At 33.2% G+C, this 23,094-nt stretch overlaps 2 protein-coding genes across 2 annotated transcripts; both read left to right on the forward strand.

Annotated features, from left to right (window-relative positions):
- Positions 1-10,318: 10,318 nt before the first annotated feature.
- Positions 10,319-12,411, forward strand: LOC127859658 (uncharacterized). Its single transcript, XM_052397164.1, has 4 exons — positions 10,319-10,452; positions 10,785-10,967; positions 11,190-11,317; positions 12,244-12,411. The coding sequence occupies exons 1-4, from the start codon at positions 10,356-10,358 to the stop codon at positions 12,409-12,411; spliced, it is 576 nt and encodes a 191-aa protein (XP_052253124.1). The 5' UTR covers positions 10,319-10,355.
- A 733-nt stretch (positions 12,412-13,144) lies between these two features.
- On the forward strand, positions 13,145-21,790 carry LOC127860685 (uncharacterized). Its single transcript, XM_052398927.1, has 9 exons — positions 13,145-13,309; positions 13,608-13,709; positions 13,965-14,021; positions 15,784-15,897; positions 16,121-16,148; positions 16,300-16,334; positions 16,597-16,682; positions 17,154-17,427; positions 18,179-21,790. The coding sequence occupies exons 1-8, from the start codon at positions 13,183-13,185 to the stop codon at positions 17,424-17,426; spliced, it is 822 nt and encodes a 273-aa protein (XP_052254887.1). The 5' UTR covers positions 13,145-13,182; the 3' UTR covers position 17,427; positions 18,179-21,790.
- Positions 21,791-23,094: the final 1,304 nt, after the last annotated feature.

Here is a 23,094-nt window from a genome sequence, read left to right on the forward strand (position 1 = left end):
CCGTGGCGTTCTGTAGTAACGACATGAAAACAAAAGGATCAAGTAAAAATGACCGATAATTTCGTTTGGTCGATAAAGAATTATACTTCGAAAAACATTTAGATGTTGCAATTATTTTTTGACATAAAAGTAAACTATGATTAGCGAATGTTAAGGACTTTTGACGTTATATTGGGCATTTTTTTTCACAATAGTGTTTGTCTCTATGTTAAGCAAGATAAGTGACAATCATTTTAAATTTATAGTAAACACTGTAAATAATTATAACTCAACACTCCATATATAATATATGCATTGCATGTGCAATTGTAATGCGTACATGCCATTAGAACAGTATGATATACTTGTTCGAGTATTTGTATAATGCTCGTTAGATCGATATTACAATTTGTTATAAACACGCAGTGTTCCATAAAACTAGAACAGTATAATAAGATCCGGTGAATTTACTGACGCTTAGTTGAATCCAGAATGGAACGTCAATAATGTCTCGAGCAAAGCGAAACTTTCCTATGTTAACTGGAATCACGGTAGACAACTTTGCTTTATTTGCCATGCACACATTTTTAGCTGCTTCAAGTGTAAATAATCCGTTTTCAAGAGAACTTTTACCTAAACATTAAAGCAATGCATTAATTTAAACGAATTTTAAAAGTAAAGTAATTGAATCAAATTAAATATGTACATTTTTAATCCCTTTTGTATGCATATAAAAACAATAATGTATATAGGATATATAGGATGTTTGTTGAAAAAAATCGCTACACAAAAAACGATTATGAACATTAACGAAAAGATAATGTACAAAAAGGTGTACATATATTAAACAATACAGTTTAGCACAGTGCTAATTGTATTGTATCATACCATTTAATAATTTCCGTGCAAGACAAATACTTAGCCAAACTGATCAAGGTAAATGTTCAGCCAAAACGTGCAAGACACGTTTTCAGCCAAATCGTGCACGATACATGTTGAGACAAACCATGTAAGACACATGACATCCAAACCGTGTAAGACACATGTTGAGCCAAACCGTGTAAAATACATGTTCCGACAAACCGTGCCAGACAAATGTTCAGCCAAACTGTGCAATATACATTTTCAGACAAACCGTGTAAGACACATGTTCAGCCAAACTGTGTAAGATGCATAATAAGACAAACCGTGTAAGGCACATGTCAGCCAAACTGTTTAAGATATTTGTTCAGACAAACCGTGCAAGATACATTTTCAGCCCAACCGTGCAAGATACATGTTAAGCAAAACCAGTTAAGATACGTGTTAAGCTAAACCAGACAATACACTTGTTTATGACATACCGTGAATTTAAAAAAATGAATTACCCACACACTATTTAAAAATAAATAACACAAATAATTACGCAATTAAAAGTAGTGAATGCCCTTGGAATATAGTTCGTATAAGGTACTTTCAGATAAGAAATTATAAGTTATTTATGTGCTCAATATCTTTTGACCGCTGTATTTCTCTTTCATCTATAGAAGCATATTTAATGGAATACATTTACCTTTCGTGCATCTCGTACTTGCTTTGTTGTGGCGCTCAAGTTGGGAGAAGTTAAAAGTTCGCCCTGTAACGTACAACTAGATATGGACAAATCGCATCAAGTATTACCCACAAGTATTGTTGAAATGCCAATAGGAGCATACATTAGGCGAATGAAGAAAGAAACAACTTGTTGGGATAACCTGACTCTGATTGCAATAGCACGTGAGTTGAATTGTCATCCGTTCTAAGGGACCAGACCACAATGTCCTTGTTTCGAATACTGGATTTTTTGACAAAAATCAGCATATGTTGACAGGTTCTATCCAGAAATACACTAAGTGTCAGTTGATTGCTATGCTATTGATGCATTAGTTGAAACAAATTCTCAGCACTCCAGTAATTCGCTTCTGAAAGAAATAAGAAGTTGCGATATCGTAGAAAGTGCTGATGAAACAAGAAAGAACGGTGACAGAGAGATCGTATAAGATGGCTCACTGACAAGAAGCAGAGGATACGATGATGCAATATCGGGGCCTGGTTCATGCATGAACATCCATATTCAAAATATTCGGGTGATGTTCAAAGTCAATTGACAGAAAGCAATGACGAAGATGTCATCGATGACGCTGAAACTAGCTTTGAACATCCCATATCAGATGATAGTAAATCAACCAACGATGGAAATGTATTCATATCATTTCACAACAAACATAACATAAAATAAAGAAGAAGATGTCGTCAAAGTTCTGAATGAAACATCCATTGACAGTTAACAAGAAAGCATTGAAGGAGCTCATGTCCGAATAATTTTGCCTGGAAAGAAACATGAGAATGGTTTTGAAAAAGGGCATGATAAAAACGCAGAGGTGTAAATTGAAATTAATGAATTCGATGAGGTTCCTATCACAATAACTGAAATCGGATTCGATGATGACATTAGTATGGAGAACGTCATGATGTCATTAGTATGGAAGATGGTTCAAACACAAGTGAGAAGGAAAGATAAGGGACGGAGCGGTAACGCAGTGACAATGCGAATGTGCAAGAAGACACGGAAAGTAACACGAAACACGAAACATCTGAATCCGATAATCCTACCTTACCTGATCTTGAAATCGGAAACATAATGCAGATTACCATATCAAAATACCCTCTTATGAGGAACACACTGCAAAAGGTGAGCCATTCATTTGAACGGGTTGTCAGGAAGCACGGATACCCAGCAAGTTGAATCAGACATAGTGAGAGTCTTATTCTGCCACCTATTGTAAGTATTGCTCGAATATGTCGCATGTACGGCAGTCACAGTGGTTTATTATTGGATTTGAGACGCCTTTTAAGCGATGCAGGTGGCAGTTGGAATCGCGTCTGGCTTACTCTTACAATGGTATACATTGGACATGTCTGACATGTTTGTCTACATTTACGGGCTTTATGTGCAACGGAGAGCGTACGTTTGGCACATCCTAACCTAAGCGCTTTGTTATTCAATAAGTGTGTATACATGTATTTGTAAAAGTCATTAGTTTGAAAGCTTTACTGACTTGTAAGTGCGTTACATGCATCCTTTGAGATTTCGATTGTATTGGGAATGACGATTCCTTAATAATTTAGATAATACTAATGCTGATGTTTGTTTTTAAGTTTCAAGTTTTACCGGAGAATGTTACCTCCCGGGCATTTATACAAAAGCAATGTCATTAATATGATCAATTATCAATCAGATATCATCCATAACACTTAAGGCGACTATATTTATTATAAATGTCTGCAAGCTTAACAGGAATGTACGCTTAAATTTTAACACAAATCAACTGGGACTTCAAATAGGGCCGCTCTGAACGGAACGCGCTAAGAGCAAATAAAGTGCATCTTATTACATTATTTCAGAAAGCAGCTCAGTATCCCCAATCGTTAAACAAGATTCGATTCATTCATCCGGTTGGAATTATTCGGAGTACAAAGTGTAACCGTGCATTACCTTTTGTCTATGTCATGAACGTTCGGTTATAGTAGTCTACTTATCAAATTTATCCCTGATCCTTTGGCGACATCCACTTGATTTACGCGAATTTATTAACAAGAACAAGGGCTGATAAATAATTACAAGTAAAGCCAGCTTTGTCAGATACATATTTATTATAATGTTCTACTATGATGCCTTACGTTAACACATTATATATTCTATATTTGAACAATATGAATCATATGAGAGGAACAATACAAAATATAAATGGAATTAAATGGCCAAGTGGCGGAATATAATTTACACCAGACTAGAACTAGAGTAAATAAACCTCAGATATAGACGAGCACTATAAATGAGCCATGTCGAGGAGGCGACAGGAAGTACTGCCCTAAAGATAGCCCCAATCCCAGTTGCACTATTGCTTTAGCTTCTCGTGTTTATGCAATAATCGCCAACAGACAATGCACATCATTCTATGCTATTTCATAAATGTATGCAATTCTCATCTCAAAGAACACCTTGCTGGTTCGGAAATAAATATTATACAAGCGCAATCGCTAAGGCCACCGCAACCGGTCAAATAAATCCTCGGTACGCCGTACCGTGCAACATTTTGTACATGCGCAATCGGTAAGGCCACGCAACCGGCCAACTAAATTTTCGGTAAGCCGTACCATGCAACATAATATACATGCGCAATCGCTAAGGCCACCGCAACCGGCCAAATAAATCCTCGGTACGCCGTACCGTAGGTTTTCAAGCCAAAAAGAGCTATTCCAGATACGCCTAAGCACGCCGTGCCATCGAGCGAGTACTAGAACACCCGATACTACCCCGAAAATTATTTTGAAAGCATTCCTGCCATCCTCACACATACGAGCACTTCGTGATAGGTGACAACAAAATGCTATGTTTACCTCCCCCGGACGTACGTTCATCATTATATAGTTACCTATTTATTCTACGAAATTCTACTATTATGCTCGCCGGAAATGCCCTTTTAATATATTTAATAGATTCTAATTCGCTGATTCTGAATAAACGATAATAAATTCCAACGTAGATATAGTCTTGACCAATACAGATTCAAGTTTATCATGAGCAACCATAGGCAGAATCGAACATAATATAAACATCGATATTTGGGGCTCTTTTATCCACGACATGCCTTTGCCTGTGTCCGCCCTGAAGTATTTCGCTTACAAAAAATATGTCCAAAATGCAGTGCCTTACGTTAATTATATGATAAAATGACAACCCCGAGAGCTGGCCATACTACAGCTAACCTATACAACTCCCTGAATTTATTAAATGAACATATCGCAGTTATATATGCTAATTGCGTGTTTTTAGAAATGCCTGCGAGTAACAATTATGTAACTCTATATTCCATACATTCCATAGATGAGCCGGCATTGGAGTTGCTGCCGTGTTCGCAAACGGACCCAGTCTCCGAAAACGCTCTAACCACGTGACCATTGCATCATTGCTTACAACGCCATTTGCATGAATGATGAATAATAATGTCATTACCAGCCTAAACAAACACTGTCTTACAAATGCACATTTCGTTTAAATCATGTTCACATTATGTTGTCCCATAGTGCCGATTTAATTCGTAAATACACTCCGTCTGCTTTATGACCACATTTTCAATACTCATATAAACCGCCCAATGTTAACTTGACTATCGACCGCTTGCTTTCACGTAGTTTAAATGTCAGCTTTAAATATCGTCTGCTATGAATTAATTTACAATGTCAATATAAAATGCCCGTTAACAGTTAATTCATGGGCGCAGCCATCTTTATTTGTATATGTCATTGACTTGCACGTGTATAGTATGTCGTGTATTTCCAGTTGTAATGCATTTCACACACGCAGCCACGTTTGTTTTGTACCGATATCGTATATATTATAAATGTAGATAACTTGCTAGCGTACAGGGAAAAACTTAAAATATGTCTTTTAACGTACAAAGTATTAACATTAATGGATACAGATCCAAACACAAACACACTGATTGTGCTATTTAGTAGTTCTTCTTTGTTTTGAAATGCGCGGAAGCGGACATCATGTGAAACCGGCGCTCACGTTACCCAAAGCGTGCATACGTCACAGGTTAATAATAGTCTGGAGGATTCCGTTATGTACATGATTAGGTTTCATATTTGTTTAATGCTTTTGGCATTTTTGGCACAATTTTTTTGCAAAAATCGGTATGACTTCATGGATTAATATATTTACATTAATTGTTAATATTGTTTTATTAATTATAATTTTCATTTAATTTTATATTAGATATAATTATCATATATGATAATCATATTAGAATAGCAAATGGTTACCAAGAACAAAATAAATAAGTATATGTTTTAATACCTGTCTTTACCTACATCAAGAAAATTCTTCGCAAGCAAATTCTTATTAACAAAAACGAAACAAAACATATATTTCGGTTGAGGTTAAAGACCTAAAATTAAAAGAGAATTCGCTTCAACAAAACACATATTCCCAGTTCCAAGAATATAAATCAGGTTGGAAAAACAGTACGAAAACTGATCGCAAGTCACTTATTCAGCACCGAGGAATTATACAAATCTATTATTACCAGTTAATTGGTCACTGATTCACCAGAAAAATATACCTATGAACTTACCAAACAAGTAGAAACCGATAAATACCAGTTAGCACTTCTGTGGGAAACTATCTTACGGAAAGTCCGGAAATAGTCGACCTATCACGATCGAAATCACACCCCTATTATCAGTATTTAAGCTTCACGCAAACCGTATTTTCTGTCTCGCATTACAGAAATAGAATTGAACTGCCTTGGCAAGATCATTGGTTTTGAATTATTATAATCAAACCATCAGGCAAGAAATATATATATATATATATATATATATATATATATATATATGTGTGTATATGTTATAATAAGTGCTTGACACGGAAATGGAAATAGCATTTCACGAATAACTTCAACACACGAAATAAACATCAAGATATCCTAATATATCCAAAAGATCCCGAGTACGAAATACAGTATAATCGGTAGTAAATAGGACCGGTTAAAATGGAAGAGTTTAGCTTTAGAATGTGTCTGACGAATACTAATCAATTCTGGTCAGGATAACTGAATTGTTGTGAGAAATATCAACTCGGGCTGTTTTAAGCAATAATGCAAGATTAACATATTCGCCACAACAAATACATGTCGCTGTTTAAGCGACGCAGACACGTAAATTGATACATCATCATTAGTTTGTATAGGCAAGATATAAATTCTTTGGATATTATCCATTCTAGACAGACTTGACTTAGATAAAATTTCGTTTGCATTACTCGGCTGTGCAAAAAATATCACAGAAATCAACAACCTCACCATTTGCGGCGTTATCGTCTGAGCGTTTAAGTTTTGCAGGTGGCACTGCTGCGGTTGCCGTCTCTGGCTGTGGTCCAGGAACATGAGCTGATGCCGGCTCTGGTACCGGCGCCGTTTCCACCGCATTATTTCTACGCCAGCTGGCCCTTTGTTCCTTCGCCGGGGCCTGATCAACTGCCGCCCGCATCCCCCGTCCCTCTCTATCTGTTTCGCTAATGCTTGCCCCAGCCGTCTTCGCACGCTACGAATTCTACCCGACATTGTAGATTAACGTTTTATGGATGTGAAAACACAAGTTTCTCAGTCAAAGCTATTTCGCAAAAAGAACGAGATACGTGAAACACGAGCATATATACCGTATTATTGACGTCAGGCAGTCACTACTGAAATCGATTTCACGCAGGGTTTATTGTCGTCTGTTGTATCGAATGATTTATACGATATTTCAACCTTAATCTACAGGAGACATGTATTCGCTACTTCAAACAAAATAAATCAATTTTTAAAGAAATTAATTTTTATAATTATTATAAAAACAACCTCAAAACAATTATGTTCTTTATGAGATGCATTTAATAACGTCTACGTGTAAGGACTATTAATACAAACATAATTGACATGGAATAAATTAGAAAACAACGAAATAATAACGTCTTCTTGTACGGAATATACATGGAATACATTAGAAAAAACGAAATAAAGAATATTAACAAAAATATCTGTTTTGTTGTATTCCCACATAAATTGTTTGCAGGGCCGTCGTCGGACTTTTCAAAGTGGTCGGGCTTTAAGTGCCGGAGGCCTGCGAGCGCCGAAGGCGCGAAGCTACTAGGGCGGTCTGGGGACATGCACCCCCCGGGAAATTTTTTGAAACATAAAGGCTAAATCGTGACATCTGGGAGGTTTTGTGCAAAAGTGCACGATATTACTAAGTTACACGGCGCCGCACCAGGTTCCATATTCTTTGCACATGCGATAAACTAGGGAAGATATTTTGAGAATAGTGTGTCAATTTGTTAATGTGCTGTAACACCTTTACAATTTTCCAAATACACAGCTGCGCCTTTCTCGTAGAGCAACGAACTCCTCTGCAATTTTAGTTAAGTCAAGAGCGTCCGTTCTTTGCTTATAAACGTGCAAAAATGATGATGTTGACGAGGATGGTGACGACTACGGTAATGATAAAGATAATGATGCTGATTATGATGATGATGATTACTTATATTTTAAGTAGTTGTTGTGGTGTAAACCAGAAGGGAATAAAAAAAAATGTGTATCGTTGCCATACCCTATTATAAAGTATGACCCACGAAGACAAGGTAATTACAACATTTCAAAGACGTTATTAGTTTGGTATTCCTTACCAAAAGTGATCATGTCAATAAGAGTGCTTAAAAGGAAATGTTTACCAAAATTGTTAAACTTGTATGAAAACTTAACAAAAGTCCCATATATTTAATGTATTTTGTGATATGTATAGCATAGTAGGTAAATAACACTTTTATAGACGGACTTAATGCATGTTCATCCTTGCAAAGTTTTGACTGGATCAGAGCAATGGTCATTTTAAATTGCCTAGGCGTAATAACAAGATTAACCTAATTAGACTTAAGAGTACATGTTAATGGTTTTATTAAGTTGTTCAACTATGAAACGAACAAGTATCCGTCCGCCCGTACGTCTGTTTTGGCTGTGCAAGTGTGGTGTTGCGCATAAACACGATAATAAAATTAGAGTGATGCAATTGTATAAACAAATTTCATCAGGAATAAGGTAATTAGCTGCAGCGTTTTCTTACATCAATAGTTATTTGTCTCTCTGTCTTCGAACCAGCATGGGACAGCATTATCATTATTGTGTTGATTAAAGAATAACCTAAAACTGTTAATGGATTTGCATGAAACTGAAGCATGGGAATGGTTGATGTTAACAGTGTCCTTATTTCTTCTGGGCCTATGTTTTTGTTTCACGGACTTTGAGAACATGCTCAATTGTCTAATTCCGACATTAATGTAAAAGTCAACGTCAATCTACATTTAAAGAGCACATGTATTCACTTCCTTTTGATATATGTCCTCGACTTATTTACTTTGTATTGCTTTATTTCGGAACACAGAAATACTTAACGCATTACAGTCTGAACGGATGTAATGCACTTGAAACCATTTGAAGACGAACCGCTTTGAAATAGTAAGTGTTCATCTAATCTGCTCTGCCGCCCTAGAAAACATGATAAAAAACTTTCGAATATTATGACCGCGATGATGATGGTGGTGGTTGTGCTTCAGCTGCTACTGATGATGTCTACGACTATTTAGAATGAGAGTTAAATAGGGAGATATATACCTTCAAGACAAAATACACATTGGAATGAAGATCATGCATGGACACTTCGAAAAATACAATAAAATAAAACTCCTGAATCAAATCATATAGTTACACTTTTATTCTAATATTTCACCCTCGTTTATATTGCATCAAAATGCAGACTAACAGTTATGTTAATAGTTTCAATAGTGTAAACAAAATATGCATTTGATGTGCACATATAATGAATCCATTGAATGATTGTAATGGCTTTGTGCTGATTTCTTTTTGAGAGCTTTATGTCGACCTGCATATCATAGTGTAAAATATATATGTTGCGTGATCATTTTGATAACGAAATTACAAGTTTCATTTATTGCTTACATTTTACAATTAATGTATTTGTTTTGGATATAGACAAGAGAAAGGGATGATATTTTTGAATGCACGGGCGAAGTTTCAATTTTATAAAATACTGGAAAAGTGCCTGTAAGTATGATTATCTTTCCAATTATCAGATAATTGTTTTTACATTACATGTTTATACTTATTTCCTGTTTTATATCCGAAACCATTTAAACATCTATCTTCAAAACGTGATATATTGTTGTAAGAGCTATGATTTACATGTCAATGGTATACTTCATTTATAAATATGTGGTACATATTCATTAATGAATGATATTTGATGTCTCACATGTTAAATTCACGAAGAGTTATTATCATCGTTTATTAACATGCATATCTGATTTCATTAAGCAAGTGTATTTATCTGTATTATTTAGTTGAATTATAGTTCAAGTACAAATTTAAGTATCATAATATTCCGCACTTAGCCCACAACAATTTAATAGACTTTTCCGTGTCGTTACGTTCGATCACTCAATAAAAGAGTCAATAAATATTCAAGTTTGACCCATTAGCGATTGTGTGTTTCCTTGTTTGACATCGCAAGGCTAGAAATTAAATTTAGTGACTATAGCGTGTATTATGATAATTGTTTCATATAAGGTTTATAATTGATGCGCATTCCAAAGCATTAATTTGTCGGGGCTTTGGTTGTTAAGTTCGTCAACAAAGTTAAGTTATGCGTTTATAGTTTCGTGGACGAACACGCTACTTAGAAAATCGGAAACGCTTACACTTCAAACATTTCATATTTTCTTCCTTGTTTCATTTATGTACGTGTTAGTGTTCTGCACCACAACAAGGGGAAATAAAATGAGGTGGCATGGACTACTTGGATTGTTCCTACTGTTTAAACAGTCGACTAAAGGTAAATAAGTAATATTTTATTAAACTATATGCTGTAATGCATACAGTCGTTATTAATAAGTATTACCACACTATTTAGGAAGTTACAACAGCTGTTATATTGTTTTGATATTAACTAAACTGATTTGTTAGAAACTAAATACAACGTTTGTTTCCAAGTTCTTGCATAATCATAGAAACATCGAAATCTGAACCAAGCGAAAGTTTAAACATAAGCATGCATATTCACTCATAACTTGTTTTAAAACTATGTACATTACTGTAATTGTAAAGGATAGTTGTTAAACACTATGACTATAACAACTTATTAGAATGATTTCATTTGGATTTCAGCTGAACAATACATTGTTAGCAATGACTCAAACCCATGGCTTCTATCATCTTGCGATCTTGCGGAACCAAGGCTAGTTTACAAGAATACTCATTTTGAGGTTGCTGAAGAAATTGGTGTTTTATCAAACAATACGGAAGCTTGGATAGGATACGTTTCAGTGAAAGTTCCATATTTTTTTCACGGTAATAGTTTTGCTTCGAATAAAATGAATAAAATAGTGCAATATTTTTTTAAAGTTGCATTGGCTGTGTATTCATTTCAAAATTAGCGAATAATTGATTAAAACGAATACTGTCATATCTAGAAATGTTGTTAAACTCAAATGTACGTTTCCGACAAACATTGAATATATATGATATATATTACTATAATTATTGCATTTTCGAAGTCGTAATCAATCGCAGGTTGTGCACAAGTGCAAACTACTGAAACGTACAGTGTAGCAAGGATTGGCTACTGCCAGAACCAGTGCGGGCATAACAGACCATTTGGAATAAAAGCGCAAAATGGCGAAGATATCTTAAACCCTACAGTAAGTCTTTACCTGCATCTGACTTTCTTGGCGGGCAGTAATGGATTGGTGCATTTTTACATACATTGGTATATAAATTAAGGCCATACGCACACAATCAACCGGACATTTATAATAATCTGTAAAGATCCTCGATAGAAAGCAAAAATAAAATATTTGTATATGATAGTTTTTAGCAATTCGTTTTTATTTTGCTTATAAGCATACGCATCCATACTAACAAATACTCATTTACGTACATGTATCAGTAAACACGAATACTAATCTATGTATACGTATACTCATCATTGTATACGCATGTGCATGTACACGTATATTTATGTATGTATAAGCAAACTTTTATATGCACAATATACTCATTTGTGTACATGAATACTCATCTACAAGCGACGTGTGGTTTTTCAAGAAGGGTATATTCATCCTGTCGAAAATGTACCATTAAAATATAGTCTGAAGGCATTACAGAATAATCTTTAAATAAGGTATCTGGTCTTATATTGTAACATTCATGTAAGATATTTATTTCAGTATAATGCAGTCATTTTGTGAATTAACATAAATGCTTATATAGGTTTTAACATTGTCTTACTTCAAAGATGTCTGAAATATATAACACTTTCATGTCTACTCATATCTTCTGTTATGCACTGTGGAAGGTATTTCCATGATTAAATTATTAAAATGTGCGATTTGGTAATGATTTAATAATCTGTTTTAAAATCATGTAAAGCTTTAAGTATGTTATTTGTTGAAATAAAGATATATATATATATATACCTGTCAAATACAATAATATACTTTGCGAGTACAAACATATTAAAATGTATGTCATGTTAAGATTTCTCTAGACGCATTAACACGTTACATGTTCACATTGGCTGTATTCTATGTGCAATGCATATATATTAAGATGTTTTTATCTTCAGTCGCTAATAGACTGCATTTGTTTCTATACCTCTGTACCTGAAATCCTGTTTGGACATTTCGACAACGACAAAAAGAATCGTTTTGAAAAAGACGGTTATGCCATCTTTACTCAAATCAGTCGTAAGTACACAGACACTTCACAAAATAATACATCCATAAATACGTAAAGCGTTGAATACGTTATAATATTTTAAAGTAAAATTTGCGGATACGGGCTTATTGCATGCATGGGTTTTACAGATTGCTGGATAAATATATGTTAACTGTTCTGATCTACAAATTACTAATTTATGTATAAATTAATGTAACCTACGAAACAAAACAAACATAAAAAGAAATACACTGATTGATTGCCTTATATTTCGCCCAATATGTTATTAATGCCAATGCATATTTATCTCCGTTGTATACACAGTAAACAATTCGACGGTTTTCAATAGGGGTGAAGAAATCAACAGCGATTGCCTTATATATAAGTACCCAGCCTTCCAGTGGAAACCATGTACCAGCCTAAACGATCGAACAGTAATATGTAGCAACACTACAGCAGGTAATCATAGTTTACCTGTTTTTATATAATCAGATATTCTAATTTTTAATGTACAAAACACACTATAACATAAACACGTGCACGGTGATATCAAGTAAGTAATCTCATAATTCCTGTATTACAAACGAATTGAATAACAACAATATTAACTTTCTATATATTGTATAACGAAGCGCTAATTTAACTGCTGCATAATACTAAAGTCTTCATGCACTTAAAGAAGACATATTTGTTGTGCTTTTGCCATTAGTCAGTTTGAGTTATTTGTCATTCAAATAATAGTATCATTTCCTTATATTATATAACCGATCCTTTAGCAAGAGCATATGTTCTTCCATATTGGAGCAAAACTTGGATAGAAGGAAATGTATATTGTTTAAAGAAAAACATGTATCCAGCTAACGTCTCAAGTATTGTCGCATCTGGGTTAAATGAAGGTCAACAACAGCATGGACCCTGGACAGGGGTAGTTCGAGCCTCCACCTTGATTAATAAGGCAGACATGAGATCGTTCGGTATGTTGTTACATATACAATAACATAAGTCCTTTATTAGGGATAAAATTGATATGAAATAAGAGGACTTAAAAGTACAAACTGTGAAAGCAGTCCTTTTTAAATATCAAAATGTTTATGTGGTATTATTTAGAGATCCAATAGCTATAGCATTACCCCCAAACACACTCCTTTATAAACATTCATAATTACACGTATTTGAACTTGCAAATATTAAAAACCATTCCCTTTAACTGATGATTATTTCCTTTCCACATTTTATACGATTGAAATACCATTCCAAGTAATTCCATTTCAGGAACCATGCAATATTTGGGGGCCGAATATGCTTTCTTACAAGGAAGTGAAAAGAGGCTTAAATTCGAAGCCTATGGAGTAAAACAGGCACTGTGTTTCACAGGTTACACTTCTTCTTCAATAAGACTTAAGACTTACTTAATTGAATTAATATCATTACATACTTCCAAAGAAATTTATAACTGCTGATATATATATGTTACCAAACATAATAAACGCACAATTGAATACGTTCGAGAAAAACCCTCAATGAAATTAATAAATAACAGATTTCCAACCATAAGCGCCTGTCTCTGTTGTGTTTAATGTTTATTTGTATTGTATGACGTATTCATTTTTGTTTAATTATTTTAATTAGTAAACCGAACATCGTTCATACCTACGGAAAGAGAAGAGATTACAACCAAATCCAATGGTTTGATATTTGTTGTTAATATACTCTTATTTTTTAATCATAAAAAATGATATATTTCTTAAAAATTAACTTATAATACGAGCACATTGTAACTTTTTCAAGGTTATTTGCAAACTGCCAACAAAGAAAACATGGTGCACATATACGCACAAAACATTCAGTTGCTTGGACATATGACCGACAACTTGTTTGTTGAAAGTGTTTTGAGCGAGAACCGTATAATGCCTTTTATTGGAATTGTTTAGATCTATTATATATAAGGTAAATGTACATCACTGGATCGTATGTGTAGTGGATGTCAATATATGGTACTGTTTTTTAACGATTCGAAGAACATAGTGTCCCCTTCTTGATTAAGCTTAGACCTAATCGGTACATTTCAAGCATTTCATCAAAATGATCAAAATGTAGGCTACATTTACATGAAGAAGGGTTTGTTGAAACGATCAAATTCTCTCAAAATATTTGTTTGTTGATAAATAACGTTTACGTTAAGTGAAATCGTACAAGTATTATTATATTTCTTATATTGTTCCATTCAGAAAAATCACCGGCTTTAATGACAGGCATCGGCGTGTTGGTTGGGGTACTAGTTGTAGTAGGAATAGGTTTTGACGTAGTGATGTGTCGAAGACGGTAAACACAGATTACCTGAAATCGTACCTTACACAGAATTTTCGAATCGTGCCCCTTGGGTCAAAACTGACAGAGAGTTATTTATATTGTAAATGAAAATCGTCTTGAGAAAAGGCCAAGAGGTGTAATATTTGGCGTTTAATATCATACAGTGTTCCTCTACTAAGTGTTTGGCTCATTTCAGCACAAAGTGCTCTTGGGAAGCATATATGGGACCGTGATATCGTCGTCCGTCAGTTCGTGTGTGAATGCTTGCGTTCGTCCATGAAAGTGTATTCCAAGGCTTCCACCTCTTGAACCGCTAAATTATTTTAACAAACCTTAACATAAGTGATCATTTTGTTACTCTCTCGCTACTACCACATATAACATGGACTGAAAATAGGCCGTGTTTTACGATATTGTTTTTTAACTACTAAGATTGTTCCTACAATGGTCAAGCCTCAGGAGTCACATCATTAATATAAATAATTATATAGAATATAACATTAAACATTATTAATCTTGAACGATAAGGGCCAAAAGAAGATGTAGATTCATTTAATAGTTCTCTACCAATTTATTTTCAAACAATACGTCTTGTGTTTAAGTTTACCCAACATTATAGATACAGTGAAAACTTCAAAAATCTCATATTAAACACCAAGCCGAGATAGATATTTAAATTTAGGCCTTGATGTTTTAGAGATGAGGATTTAAAAAGGTTTGTTGCTTCAAAAGTCTACATTACAATATTTTACCCCCTGATTTTTCGATTATTTGAATATTTTTGTGTTGAAATTACTTTGCAAATGAACCATGTGACTTATCGAGCGTGGCCAGGTTTCACCGCGCACACATCACAATCCTTTATTCTTTTCTATCGAATATACGTACCTGTCAACCAGAATTTTCAATTGGGACGTACATTATTAATGTACATGTATTACGTTAGTGTGGTATTAACACTATAGTAAATTGTTACATTATATTTTACATAATATGTGGCATAGAAATGAATTATTCTTAGTACAAGAGGAATAACTGATTTATCTTTCATAATACTATTCGTTTTGCAAAAAAATAAACACATATGTAAAGTATTTGATATTGTGATATCCATTACGTTGAATAATTTATTGTATAGCCAAAGAAGATGCGAAGACATCATCCATTTTTATATGGCTTGCAGCAGCGCTTGGCATATCTATGCCTGTACTGTTAGTCATCATGGTGTGTTTGTGTGTAAAGAGGAAAAAAGGTTAGCAACATTTCATACATGTTCATATGCAGATCTTTTACTTCAAAATTGATAATGTAAACATGTTGTCAAACATAACACTATATTAACCAAAGTGTTGTAATTTTCAAGGAGACTTGTTCATATAAATAAGTCCTTATAATTAATTTATTTAATGTTTTTGAAGCAACATGTATGTTTTTTTTGTTTTTTTTAACGGCACATGTTTTTACTCAAAATACAGGACACAGCCATCGAACTACCTTTCAACAGTAAGAATATGCATATTATACGTGTAATTAATATTTCCAGTTTGTAATATTTGTTTTGATTAAATATGTCTGACAATAAAATGGTTTAATTGGATTGAAATCAACGTTCTTAAAATCAATGTGCAGATCATAATATACTGTTTCGTTTCAGGATCGTACTTGCACAGTCATCGAATGTTATGCAGGGTGAGTTATATTATATAATGCCATATATAATGTGTATGTTGTAAACGGTGACAAATACGCCATGTTTTTAATAAATACTACAAGACCATTTTTTTTTCTCTGTATTGTTCAGTAATATGCAGTTTATTCGCGTACACAAACGTAATAAATCCAACTGTGTTCAGACTGTTTTTAAATAAACAACGCGTATTAACTCTTATTAAGTGTTGTAACAATTGTAAGGCATACCAAATTATTGTGCTATATTTTAACCTATTTGCAGAAGGTCATGGCGACAACATCGCTAATTATGATGTCATTCCCGACGATATAACAGAGCGTGAGGCAACACCATACACCTCACTTCAGGTTTGTCGAGATGCTTCTAATTTGCTGGCTTTGATATGTAAGGACGAACCTATGGTACAATCACAGTTTAGTTTGGTACTTGTCTTGTTCAATATTTGAACTGCAAATGTTACGCATAACTGAAGATGATATTTGACTAAGAAACTTACCACCGCAATGTGATCTGATATGTATGTATCTAACAAAATATTTTTAAAACTAAAAAGATTAAACATATCCCACCCGCTTAGTTTGAGATCTGCATGACTTGAAACCGGTTTTCACGCCTCAACTAATTTAATTGCCCTATCAAAGGCATCGTACCAGGTTGTAATCAATTTACGTCTTGTGTTTGTTTTTGCTACTGCTCTGTATTGTACAGACAAATGCTAATTCGCCATGATTAAACGCCTAGTAGGTGAACATAATGGTTATGTTAGTGGCGCCTATGGATTTTTATTTTAACCATAATTCCATTGAATTTATCCACAGATGACAGAAAAGCATCTGTACACTGCCTTGGCAGGACCTAGTTTCATGTCAACAGAAAGGTCTTATGTTATTGGTCGAATAGCTGATAGTGCCGTTCCAGTTGACGCACAGTTTCAAATGAACGAACGACAAGAGACAAATAACGAAGAACCTGAAAGTGACGGTCCAGGGGACTTAAATTACGATGATGTCGAAGTGTCGGAAAAAAGGCGGAATCTAGGGAGGAGAAATACCGAATCCGAGGCAAACACGTCGTATTGTTTTGTTAAATAAGGTGCACATTTAATCAGTGCCTCCAAACATGCCTTGCTTTGTTTTGCTTTTATCTTTAACAATGACGGAGTAAGATATTAAATTGTTCAACCCCAAATAAAGCTTATGTTAAAAAATATCGAAACATATGATAAAGCAAATTTAATTCTAAACAATTGTTTTAGACTCGTTCAGAAAGTTTGCAACTACAGTTTAATTTCCCCGGACGTGTTTAATGTAGTGTTCGTGTAACCAACAGCTCAGAAAGCTCTGTTGTTTAATCGTCACTGTTGGGTCCCGGCGTTAAGAAGATAGAAACCGCTTCTATATAGTCAATTGCTATATTTCGTGCAATAATAATTAAATGACTGCATATTGTGAACGCGTTGACACTGCATATATATTTTATTTTAGACTTGGTGTTTACATTTTTATTCTATGCGGCTTCTTTCTACCAGTAAAAATGTAAATTGTATTCAATACTATTTACTCAATCCTATTTACATAATTAAAAGGTACATACAAACTATTTTTTGTTCAGGTATACATGTATGTGTATCTTTATTCTTTCCAAACGTTCATGTAGAACAGAAAAACGTGTGTAATATATATTGAGGTAGGTCCATTTAGTTGTTTCATCGCATGTAACGATCTAATATTTGGTTTTCAAATAAGATGAACTACTAATATATGCTCATGTATCGGAATAATATTAACATGACATGTTTAAATTGCTGGCCCTGTATCAACATACCGTTTTGTTTTTGGGATAGGTCAGATGGAACTACGCTTAGAAAGATCAAACATACCAGGATGGAATCCAGCGCAGCTCATTCCCCATGACGGAGACTCATGCTCTTAAGATTCGACCCCCTTCAACCCCAAAAACAAATTGAATAGGAAATTAATCACGTAACGGAAATACGACACACACACACACGCATTGGCAAAATGCTAACGCAGGTTAGTATAGTCGAGGGATTAAGGCTACACACTACGTGCTCCTACGTAAAATGTAAACTTTGAAACAAATTTGGACATGAATATAGTGTACTTAGAACTTAATTTCGCAAAAAACATCAACAAATTATAAAAAAATGTTAAAACGAATTGTGCGTAATTACTATGTTTATATGTGAATAATTTAACTAATAAAGAAACACAAGAACTATGTAATAATACATTAAGATATAACAACGTGTAGAGCTATTCAAATCTTACAAATTGTAATTTTCTCAGTGGTGTTGTTGTGTTCTTTTTTCTTTTATGTGTTCTTCTTTTTTTTCCCTCATTAAATTTTCCTAAATAGATAATTTGTACATATACAAACCTTTAGGATGTGTTTTGTGTAAATATTTCAAATATCTCTATGTTTTTATTATATCATACAGATTTGCTTGTATTGTATTGCCATTGCCATGTGTCTCCTTAAACATGATAATAAAGTAAATAATAAATAAAAATTCGTAAACAGGCATTATACGTAAATGTCATTATTCCCTTAGCCATGTAAACCCTTATTATTGTTTTACCCAAAATATTTACTTCATCAATATATGTGATAAATAACATGTGTAAACCATTATTTTCGGTCATATAATGTATGTGTAAATATTCAAATATATCTATGTTTTTATTTCCTCATACTTATTTTTGTATTGTATTGTAATTTCCACGTTTTTCCTTAAACATGATAATAAAGTAAATAAAGATACAAATTCTGAAACAGGCGTTATAGTTAAATGTTATGTGATTTTTTCACTTTACCATGATATCTAAAATATTTACTTCACCAATATATGTAATAATATGTAACATGTATTATTTTTTTTAGCCGGTCAACTAATGTGTGTGTTATGTATATATTAAAAGCATGAGTAAATATTGCCTTTTTTTCTCACATGAGATTTATCTATCTATCTGTCATGTTGCCCATAACAAAAAAAACGTTCAGACTTACTTCATACTATGATTAAGATCATTTGAAGATTACAGCGTAAAATGCAGTAAAACTACAACAAAGTTAAAAACTTAAAAACTTAAAACTATTTTACCAAGTTTGTTTTTTTCTAAAATTGCTTGGTCGGCTTTGATCAAAAAGCTTTTTGACAGCAAACGAATAGGTTAGGATTTTGAAACTATTAACATAGAATTAATTAATATAATTTAGAAATTAGTGAACGCTATTGTATTACTTCTTCTTTAATTAAAGTTCCATTAGATTAGAAGGCAATCTTAATTGTATTTTCTAGTTTGGTACATTTTAATCCAAGATTTCGTTTATTTTGTAAGTGTTAATTTGTTGAGTACATACTTTTTTTCACTTGCAATTGCTAAATAAGATTGATTAATATAAATTTTAATGTATTAATATTAAACCTTAAAGACCTTAAAAGACGATTTGAATACTTTTCGTATTAGTTGTTCACAGATTCCATCAATGAAAGATTGTTATTTATAATAACGAGCGAAAAGACATTGCAATAGCACATTATATAGACAATAAGTGGATTGCTTTTATAATTGTTGTATTATTTGTTTAATTTGTATTATTCCTACATCTTTTTAACATTATACAGGTTTTGTTTTTGTATCCACTGATTAGTTAACAAGAACCATTTTATTTATAGTCTCATTTATAATGTCACGCGTTTTGTGTAGTTTAAATATCATTCTATAGAAAATTGTTATATGAACACAGTTCTATTTTAGTTCCTGTAATACTTAATTTATCTAATTTCTGACTAACTGCACTGGCTGAAAGCCAGTAGTTTCATCAACAAATGTTAATATTTGTGTAATACAGGTATAATATAAGAAGTTTGACAAACATGTGCTTTTATTTCATTTCGAATACTGGTTGTTTGATCTGTATTGCGTTTTGAAAGTTTTGGACGCTTTACTAACTTATTTTTGAAGTTGTTGTGCTGCCAAAACGAAAGTTTTTGAATAACAATTACTCATATTAAGAGCAAGTTACTCCCTAATTCCCTTGAATGCAACCCCGTAGTCGCAGAAACCCTTACAAGTATCACAGTAACGCCCTAAAGTATTTTTTCGAACACAATGAGAAAAAGATTAAAATTAAAAAATTAAAATAAACACTGACCTTTTATTAAGTAATCTACCACATACGCATGTTAACGTCCAACATACTTAAAGAATTACCCAGTTTTGTGTTGTTTTATAATTTAATGAACGTAGTTCTACGAATATGACTATTTAATTCGAGGGATAACACTACACATAACTTTATTTATTTAGATACTTTAGTTTTTAAGTGTTAACTCTTGTTGTTCATTTCAAAATACTTTTTAGCGCTTTATGTTTTATAATTAATGTAAAACTATTATTTGTCATAGTTCATTTTTTTCGATCTTTGATATATATATGAAAATAACAAAATACTTGTTAGTACACAAAACTATGAATAACACATTTAGTTGTAAAAAAAGGGACGTAGTAAACAGGACACGTGTTATGTTTATCCATTTCCCATTGTTCATTTGGAAGAACAAGTCTTATATCTTAGTTATATATCAACAAGTACTGTTTAGCAAGATATGTAAATAACAGACTGTATTAAATGAGTTTACAGGCATTCGTATAACCTGTCTTTAATTGTGTTTTTGACCTGTGATAAATGTTGATAGTTGGTGTTTAGATCTTTGAAAGCTGTAAATATATATATGCTTATCTCACTTTATTTGTTAATTAGTTTGCGCTTACAAAAAGAGTTTCCAAACTATTTTGTTCAAAAAGCACCTTTTAAATGGTCCTTTATTAATGAATATTCTGTTAATTCTTCTGACAAATATGTGAGTACCATGTTCTTGTTTCTGTCCCTATACCGGAGTTTTAATATAGATTACCATTGTAGACTATTACGCAATATGTATAATCTCACACGATCAAATCAATTACTTTGTTTGGTTTCATTCCCTACTACCGACAACTCTATTGTGTGTGATTCCTTAAGAACAACAACTATTTCTGGCTTGATTCCAAAAAAACAACAACTCTACTTGGTTTGATTGTTGAAGAACAATAACTCTATTTGATTTGATTTATAAATAACAACATGCTTGATTTCTTATACTTTGGTCTTCAGTATACTGATGCGTAATTTCGTGTCTTTATGTAAGGTATATTCAACAAAGAATTGTATTTTTTTAAATGTCATGTTTTAACACTAAAACGGTGTGTGCATACATGAACGTACACTTAAATGCATATACTTGCTTTTTTATGAAGTTTTTACTTGAACCTCCGAATACGTATAGAGAACAGAGAACATTTTACCTTCTCTGATTATATGTATTTGCGTTCAGACATGGAAGACTGAAATCGAATTGAACGATTCTAATAAACTTTTTTTTCTGCTATTTCTGTGTTATATTTACAATATGACCCCCAAAATATACGATACATGGCAAAACTTTTCATTGTAAATTGCATCCGCTAGACATCCTGCATACAATGATTTTAAGTTACGTTTATGTCCATTAACAGAATAAAGACGTTAACTCGGTGAGATTCTTCTTGATTCGATTCTGGCGTGTGTATGTCAGGCGGCACTTTGTAAATAGCATATAGGCAATCTGGAAAAGAGATGTCCTGAGAGTGTTATTTCTATTCATAGATTTGTGTATGTTATTTAAAAACTGTATTAAGAATTACAGCAGTAAAATCAATAATACTCTTACCTGCGATATCCAAAAACAGCAGGTGAATTTACATCTTTGAAGAACCTATGCATTCATAAAAACGTTTAGACACAGAACACTTATTGAAAGATCAATGGTCTGGTTTGTTTGTTTGATATCAATTTAAAATGGCATGATTGCTATTCTGTAAAACAGACTACGTAAAACATTTGAACCGTTTGATTGGGGAACGATCAAGTGCAGAGGAGGCTCTAGTCGTTTAAAGAGCTACAATTCAGTATGCAAAGGAAAGAAAAAGCATTTATGTTTAACATGACCTACGCAATAAGAATTGTAAATACTGGAAATGTGTATGTCATGTGTATGGACATTACATCTTAAAATTATTGTACGAATAATAGTATTGTCCTCCTACATAAATGAACTAATCCGATTGGCTAATCGCGGTCACGTGCCCATGGTGTAATTTTTATACATCCCCGAGTAATTTCCATACACCCGAGTAATCGAGTAGTCGGTTAAGATATACTCGTTAACAGTTAGTAACTGGTGATTTATGGTATGAAATACGGAGGTTGTATATCCCATACAGCATCAGTTACTTACAGGGTAACTAATATTATTTAAATTGCATTTCGGAATTGGTTCTCATTGTTCGGTTTTGAATAAGAAATAAACATGTAATTAACAAGGACTGATAAATGTTATACAATTACAATAGTAGAACTTATATAATACATTGACCAAGGTGTCAAAGCACTTGACGAGTCGGCATTGCCCTACATATGAGAAAGTTATTTTACATATATAACAGAAAATGTAAGTTGTATTTTCAAGAAAATAATAGACATAAGGCGTGAAAACGTTGTCATATACAACAGTTAACAATTTCCGCTTATTGATAATAGCTTTTTAATAAACAAATTACATAATTTACTATCGTAAAAATATCATATAATAGTACCACCGTATAATTGTTTCAAGCAATTCCTAACATATCAAAACACGTAATACTAAAAACT

This window comes from Dreissena polymorpha, chromosome 15 (assembly GCF_020536995.1).
Source record: "Dreissena polymorpha isolate Duluth1 chromosome 15, UMN_Dpol_1.0, whole genome shotgun sequence".
Lineage (NCBI taxonomy): Eukaryota > Metazoa > Mollusca > Bivalvia > Myida > Dreissenidae > Dreissena > Dreissena polymorpha.